The sequence below is a fragment of the Rhineura floridana genome, chromosome 5 (assembly GCF_030035675.1).
Source record: "Rhineura floridana isolate rRhiFlo1 chromosome 5, rRhiFlo1.hap2, whole genome shotgun sequence".
Taxonomy (NCBI): domain Eukaryota; kingdom Metazoa; phylum Chordata; class Lepidosauria; order Squamata; family Rhineuridae; genus Rhineura; species Rhineura floridana.
Genome location: NC_084484.1, coordinates 134,846,019 through 134,854,296, shown reverse-complemented (window position 1 = coordinate 134,854,296; position 8,278 = coordinate 134,846,019). Strand labels below are relative to the sequence as shown.

Below are 8,278 nucleotides of genomic sequence, written 5' to 3'. Positions count from 1 at the left end.
TCATTGTTCCTCGCCCCTTGTTAAGGCACTTAGTGCTAAACATGCACAAAGCCACACATCTGGGAGGGAGCGCATTGGGAGATTCGATGACTTGTTATGTTATTGCACCAGGACTGTATGTGGAAACCCAGAGGTCAGTGACCCAGTATCCTATTTGTGTAGGTATGAATGTGGCAGGACTAAAACCTCCAGTCCCGATGGGAGGCCGACCTTGGACCTTCTATCCCTTCCAATGTATCCAAATAGACTTTGTTGAATTTCCAAAAGCCATGGGGTGGCGCTATTTGTTAGTTATTGTGTATCAATTTACCGGATGGGTGGAAGCTTTTCCCTGTCGCCATGCAACCGCAGAGACTGTGGCTAAAATGCTGGTGGAAGAAGTAATACCGAGATTTTTGTTACCCAAATATATTGAGTCTGACCAAGGGCTGCATTTTGTTTCAAAGGTAGTCCAACATGTATGTGACTTTTTAGGAATTAAGTGGAAATTATTCACACCTTGGCAACTGCAGCCATCTAGTCAGGTTGAACGGATGAACAAAATGATCAAACTGACTGTGACAAAGATTTGTAGAGAAACTGAACTGAAATGGCCGGTGGCATTATCAATAGCACTAACTCGAATTTGTTGAAGTCCAAGGGGAAAGACTAAATTGTCACCATATGAAGTTTTATATGGCAGGCCACCACGGCTGGGACCAGGGATGAGCAATTCTGTAAATACAATGTTGGGTGAAAATGCTGTTGTTGGATATGTAACTGCCCTGCAGTCTGTATTACATGATCTCCACAGGTATTCCAGAGAATTCCAGAGACTGCCAGTAGAAGGACCTATTCATTCACACCAACCAGGAGACTGGGTTCGCATTCGAAAGTGGCAGAAGGGGTCCCTCAAGGACACATGGAGTGACCCAAAGTTGATCTTACTGAGCACTCACGCAGCAGTGAAACTGAACAGAGTGTCAAGGTGGATCCACGTAAGCAGACTCAAAGCAGCATCACCACCAGTGGAACCAGTGAAGGAGGTAGCCAAGGACCTCCCAACAGCTGAGGGACAGACGAAGAGTCTTGAAGATAAGGGGCTACCGGAGGCACTACTGGGTCTCGGCCTGAAGGTATCTGACCGCATGGATATCAAGGACTATGATTATTAGGAGTATCTCAACACCACATCTCATGGAGAAAATGGCCATGAGACATTTTCAGTGTTTAGCAGAGTTTTCCTAGTCAGTATGTACTCATTTGCCTGTATTCTTGGAGTGTCAGGAAATGCTTTGGTTCTTATCATTTTGACTTTCTATGAGAAAATTAAGGTGTTGACAGATATATTTTTGGTGAGTTTGGCTATAGCTGATTTGTGTTTTCTTTGTACTTTGCCATTCTGGGCTTATTCTGCTGCTTGGGAATGGATCTTTTACACTTTGCCATGTCAAATCATCCAAGGACTTTACACCCTGAATCTGTATGGTTCCATGTTAACCCTTACCTGTATAACCATCGATAGGTATTTTTCTATTGTTCACGCCACTAAAGTTCACACTAGTCAAGCCAAAAGAATAGTCTGGGGCAAAGTAGTTTGCATTTTGGTTTGGATGATTTCCCTGACATTTGCGTTACCCCAATTTTTGTTTAGTATGCAGGCTGAAGCTGATAAAAAGGTATGCATTGCAAAATACTCTACGCGCTTTTTGGAGTTGTTCACAGAAGTAATTCAGATAGTTCTTGGATTCTTCTTACCTATGTTGGTCATGGTTATTTGTTATTCGATGATTATGAAGACATTATTTGATGCCAGGGGTTTCCGCAAGCACAAATCCTTAAAAATAATATTTGTTATAGTTGTGATGTTCATTTTTACACAGACACCCTTAAATCTCTTAAAACTCATTCGGACTGTATACCAGAGTGTCATTCTGGATGAAGGGTTTGATTATGCTTTAATCATAACAGAAGCCATTGCTTATTTCCATAGCTGTCTCAACCCTGTTCTCTATTTCTATATCGGGGTGAAGTTCAGGCAGAATTTGGCAAAAAAATTTAAAAGCATTGGAGGTGTTAAACCTCAACAAATCGTTATGAAACAAACCACTGAGGATAATGCTGCTATATCAAGGCTTACCTCAGAACAACAGATAGAAAGCCCAATTCCCTAAAGGCTTTTGAGGGGGTATTGTGATAAATAGAAGAATAGAAAATCATATTTCTATGCTTGCTTGTGATACACAGAGGAATAGCAATTCATACTCCTGTGTTTGCTTGAACATGCAGTAGAAAGGCCCCCATATAGGCCCCAACAGCATACAACAAGGAACAAGGAAATGGAAAATTTAAAAATACTTTCATGCTTAGGTTAATAGTGCTTTGCTATAGAAGTTCGCCCCCACGGTACAGGATGCAGGATGTGGACATGAAACCGTAATGGGTGCAAAGTACGCAGAAGGGTGTTAGGTACACCACATTGAGACCCAGGTGCAAAGGTTAGTGCTGAGTGTATTGATGGAAAATACCAAGATGAAAGTCCCCAAAGAGCAAAGACATGTACACACTGGCAAACAGCCAAACAGCGGTGGCCCAATGTAAGTCTATGAGAAGAACTGGAAAAGTACTACAGATGGGAGGAGGGAGAGTAGGAGTGCTCGAGAGCCTATATAATCTGTGACTATGTAACCTGCTTCAGACTCTCTTTGGAGGCTTGAGCCCTAAGGAGTGTCTCCTTTTGCAAAAGCTTGTGAGCAAATAAAGGTGTTGGGTCCTACTATTTGGTCTCCCATCTGGTGTGTAATTGGGAGCTTCCACCAGGTGTCACGAACCCCTTGTGTAACACTACCAATCGGTCTGTGAGCATTTCAGGTGTCCCCAAAAGCACATTCATCAGCTTTCTGATGCAGCCATCTTATGGAGGCCTCTGCAGATCCCCCTGGTTTCTGATGTCTCTGGTGAAGCATGTGCTCTCATGAATGAGATTTTTCTTTGGCACAAAATATTCATCAAATTTCCCCAGGACTAGGAGATAGTCTTCCTGGCCCTCTGCAGCAGCAAAGTCAAATGATTTAAATATCTGCTCTGCTTTCTGGCCCATGGCATAAATCAAGGATCATACGTGAATTTCTTCCTTCATTCAGTTTTGTAGCAATCTAGTATCTGGAAACCCTCTGCTTCCAATCTGGCCATGCTGCAAGGCCTGGTGAAATCAAAGGCCTCTGGAAGGGAAAACTTTGCCATTGCTTTCCTCTGCTTTTTTGTGATTTTATTTTTCACTTGTCCCAGGAGCTCTGCTACTCTGGAGACACTATGAGGATTTCTTAACTTCTGACACCATGTTATATTGATCAGGATGAGACTGAGGATAAAATAGAGCTTCTTTATTTAATAATTATTAAACAATAAAACATCTAAGCTTGTTCTATGCTAGGCCTCACCCAGCACATACACAACACTGACTAACTAACTCCAGTACAGTAGGGCCCCGCTTTATGGCGTTCCGCATTACGGTGTTCTGCTAATGCGGCGGCTTTCAAGCAGGGGAAATTCGCTGTTTTAAAGCTGATTTTGCCGTTTTGCAACATTTTTGCGTCATTTTTTCGCGACGCGGCCCATTATAGTCTATGGGGCCCCACTTTATGGCAATTTCCACTTTACGGTGGGGGCCTGGTCCCTAACCTGCTGTATTAGCGGGGCCTTACTGTAACTAAATCAGTCTAGCTCCCCCTAGGATGTGTAATACCCTCTAGAGAAAATTAACTCTTTCTTTGCTGTGCATCTAACTTGAAGACACATTTCACTACACTTGCTGTTAGTCTGAATTTGTTATTTGATTATGTAAAATGCTGTGCTATTATGATTGCTGTTTTATTTATGTGTTCCCCTTTATTCATTGTATCATATTTTATTGTTGTGAGATGCAGTAAATTCATTTGTATGGGCAAAAAGTGGGGTACAGTTTTTAAATAAATGCATAAATAAAACAATTAGCTCTTGCCATCTAATCTAATAATAATTAGCCTATTCTTGGCATGACAATATGACTCCATTCATGTCTCACTCATTTCCCATAGAAATAATGATCTCTAAAAGATATATGAAAATATCCCTGTTTTGGATAGTGAACATGTACATTTGAGTGCACTTGCACCAATTTTACTTGGAAGCAACAGTGCAATCCTAGTAGGGTTGCCATATTCCAGTTCCACAAATCCAGGCAGGCTAATTTGCATATTATGCAAATTATTTGCATATTAATAGTTGGATTGTCCAGTTGTTTTGTTTTTGTGCCTAGGAATTACCACCAAAAGCTGGGGAAAGATGTGAGAAATCTTTTTTTTTTAAAGCAACATTTTCAGCCTTAAATGCCTAGACTCTAGTTTCCCAACACTATGGAATATTTATTGATTGATTAAGAGGATTTATATCCTGCCCTTCTGCTGTTAAAAACAGAGCTCAGCACAGCTTACAAATATAATAAAAACAATAAAGATACACAATCAATATAAAGACATAATAAAAACACAAAATAGCAACAAACATAAAGTAAGTCAGGGCAGCAGTATGGTTAACCTTTGCTGGTCATTGACTGAAATAAACTTATTTACATTTTTTAGTATGGTTAACCATTACATATATGATATATTTCAGAGATGTGGTGTGTGGAGAAAAACAAGAAGCCAAAATGTTAGGAAAAGGAGTCTTTCACACCACATGCTCAGTTCTAAATACTGTTGCAGCAAGTTTTACAAGTTCCTCCAGTATTCCACTGGTGCAGGCACTCAGACATTCAAAGTACTGTATGTTTCTTAGGTTTTATAAAAGCAGAGCTTTGCTTAACTCAAAATTTCTTCTCCCTTTGATCAACCACATCTACACAGTTTCCACCTCCATACTCAAAATGAATCTGGGCCTGGAAGTGTGCAACAACCCCACACATACCTTGCTAATTAGATTACCAATGCCAGGATGTCTGTCTTATCGACTACTCTCCTGCTCCCCCCCCCCACTGGGCATCATGAAAGACCCAGTCTTGGGCTCAGAAAGAAAATAAATATCTGGTCCTCTTCAAAGTACTCATAAGCCTCTTGTTTTAATTAAAATAATAATTATAAATTCTTGCTCTTATCACTAATGGGAGTTAATTACCTTGCATATGCTGCTGTTGCTTCTATGGCTGTAACGGAGTGAGGTTAAAGATAAGTGAACTGCAAATAGGGGGAAAAAAGGCAGTAACACTTTCCTAAATGTAATACCATACCAACCACAACACGTTTCCTATGAGTAAGGCAGAAAACTCAGCATCCCACAACCAGTCAGGATTCATAACCAAAAACCCAAACTAAAAAAATCCTAGCAGCCAGTCAGCCAAGGTGACAGAAATCCCCATGCAGCACAACCTGACCTGGGAACTGCAGTTAATGCAGAATGCTGCAGCACAATTGCTGACATGAGTGAGATCCTATCAGCGCATAATACCTCTGCTCTGAAATCTGCATTGGTTGCTGATTTGCTACCAGGCCAAGTTCAAGCTGTGCTTTCCATGTTATGGGTGCCACATAGTACAGTACTTGTTCTGCTCTTGTAAGAAATCGGTCCTGTAAAATGTCAGCACCTACACTTTGGAACTCCTTGCCTAAGACGCCTCTTTTCAGCACCTGTTAAAATCAGTTTTCTTGAGGCAAGCCTCTCCAAGCATGTGGAAGCTATTGTGTTTTTAAATCTGTTTTTAACTCATTGTTGGTTTTATTATTTTGAATGTTTTTAAGTATCTGTCCTTAACGCTTTTGCCAATAATTTTATTGTTTTAATTCTTTCTGTAAACCACTTTGAGATTTTTTACAATAAAGCGGTATATAAATGTTGTAAATAAAAATACATAAATAAATGTTGGTGTCACTGTGGCCCTTGAGTCTCTTCCCACTTTTAGGAACCAATGGCCTTATACTGAATTCAGGCCATTTCGTACCATGATTTCTTAAACGCAACACCATACCAACCACAACAAGATTCCTATGAGTAAGGCAGAAAACTAAGCATCTCACAACCAGTCAGGATTCCTAACCAAAAACCAAAAATATGATAAATGAAGAAATATTTATATAAGCATGACTATCAAATATATTTATTATTTACACAAACTGTAAAGATATTTATAGTGCAATCCTAGGTTTATTTATTCAGAAGCAAGTCCCAGTGTATTCAGTGGGGCTTACTCAAACAGGGACAGAAATGCAACCTCAAGTGATAAGCAACTTCATTCACACAACCCAAAATTCCGAATCATGCCACTTTACACTGTTTTGCAACTGTTTATACTTGTTTTTATGGTTATTGGATTTTAAATGGTTTTATTTCTTGTTGTGAGCTGCCTTGGTTTCCAACCCTACCTCACAGGGTTGTTGGAAACACTCCATACACGCAAGCACACACGTACACACACACACAGCAGATGTATAAATACATACAGCCCATATAACAGCTTATTGTCAAACCAGTTGGTCATTGCAGAAACATCAGTATTAGTTTTTTTAAAAATCAGTATTAGTTTTCTACAGAATAAAAACTGTAATACCTAAGTAAGCCCTGCCTACTTGCTTTAAAATAGGACTGGAGGGAGGACAGAAAGAGTTAGAACACAAACACAATTCTTTTTTACATTCACTCCAAAGTCCCATTGATTTTCAGCACATTCATAACCATGTCTACTCAAAAGTAAGTCCTATTGAATTCAATGGGATTTACTCTGGGCATATGGGATTAGCACTGCTTTTATAAAAGCAAGTACAGTAGGTCCCCTCTTATACGGTGGGTTAGGGACCAGGCCCCCGCCGTAAAGTGGAAATCACCGTAAAGCGGAACCCATTGACTTTAATGGGTCGCATTGCGCGAAAATGCCGCAAAATGGCACAAAATGGCAAAATCAGCTTTAAAACGGGGAATTTCCCGATTGAAAGCCGCCACATCACCGGAACGCCGGAAAGCGGAATGCCGGAAAGCGGGGCCCTACTGTATTGGGAAGGTTTTCAAAACACTGCCCAGGATCTGACTCTTGCACACAAGAGGAAAAAAAACTGAAATGTATATACTTACCCAATTTATGAGATTTTCAGATAAACGGGGGGGAAACCACCATTTTCTGGCATTGAAATGAGGTTTTCTAGACACTGCCTCAGGTCAACCAAATGCAACCCTGGCTTCACTGATTGGCTGAATGGGCGGGGTTAACGCTATAAAGTGCTATACAGTACTGTTTAAAGAAAGATTTAAGAGTCAGGGGGGCGGCTGACGTTTTTCTGTATATCTCAAGAACCGGACCACTTAGAAACTTTTTAAAAAAATTAAAGCTGAGAATCCAGGCCATCTAAGGGGCTAAATGGGCGCCAGGCAGCAAGCAAAGAATCCGGGTAAAACCCGGCTGACCGGGCAATATAGCAACCCTAAATCCTAGCCCATGATCCATTGGTTCACTGGAAGGGATTAGAAGAAAGCCAGAGTTTCCTTTTGATGGCTGCCACCATTGGAGAGGGCTCTGCCACTGCACAGGCTCCCACTGCATCTGGCAGGGCAGGAAGCTACCACCAGTTGTTTAGTAGTGGCAGGAGCCTGTGAAAAATCCCTGAAATGGTGTGGGGTGTGGCACCTGTGACAAGACCTGCAGATCCCCTGAGAGGGGCTGATCTTTGGGCCCCTCAGCTGTGCCAGTTGAGAATTGGTGCAACAAAAACAAAACTTCTCCCTCACCTTGTGCCCTGTCCAGACTGGTGGATCTGCCATTCAAGTCCACTGTGCTGGTCCCCAGGTGGAGTTTGGATTGCCTTGCCTATTTTTTAAGATATTATCAGAAAGTTACCAGCACAGATATACAGTGACAAATGAAAAATCTCATGGATTATCTCAACTGCTGCTGCCAAACTCAACAAGTGTTTCATGAGTGCATTTAAAATGTCATATCTTGATTGTGAACCAAAACATGATTGCACTAATTTCATAGCAGATAGATAGTAAGCAATTACAAGAAGTTGAAAAGTCTGGGGACATAAATATGTTTTGCAAAGAAAAATATTTTAATATGAATAAGGTTAGTACAAACACAATCAAAATATGTATATTTGATGTGACTTAAAAACAAGGCACACATCATTCATTATAGTGTAGATTACTCTCAAAATTCATTGCTCTGTCTAAAAACAGAGGCACATCTGTGCTGATAGCACAAAGTTGCATCTGAATTTAGACACAACAAACACTTGTGGGAAAGGTCTGTCATTTTTAACATTTTGATTGATAGGCATTC

The 8,278-nt window shown here is 40.6% G+C and overlaps 1 protein-coding gene across 1 annotated transcript; it reads left to right on the top strand.

Moving 5' to 3' along the window:
- Window positions 1-725: 725 nt before the first annotated feature.
- Window positions 726-2,153, top strand: LOC133386103 (C-X-C chemokine receptor type 6-like). The gene is made up of 2 exons (XM_061629718.1): window positions 726-1,115; window positions 1,155-2,153. Exons 1-2 carry the CDS (start codon window positions 726-728, stop codon window positions 2,151-2,153), a joined length of 1,389 nt encoding a protein of 462 aa, XP_061485702.1.
- The last annotated feature ends 6,125 nt before the right edge of the window (window positions 2,154-8,278 follow it).

Excerpts from the sequence above, each read along its gene's own strand:
- LOC133386103 (XM_061629718.1), top strand. The coding sequence starts at position 726 with ATGTTGGGTGAAAATGCTGTTGTTGGATATGTAACTGCCCTGCAGTCT. Across the intron at positions 1,116-1,154 it reads TACTGGGTCTCGGCCTGAAG|GAGTATCTCAACACCACATC; the intron begins GTATCTGACCGC and ends TATGATTATTAG.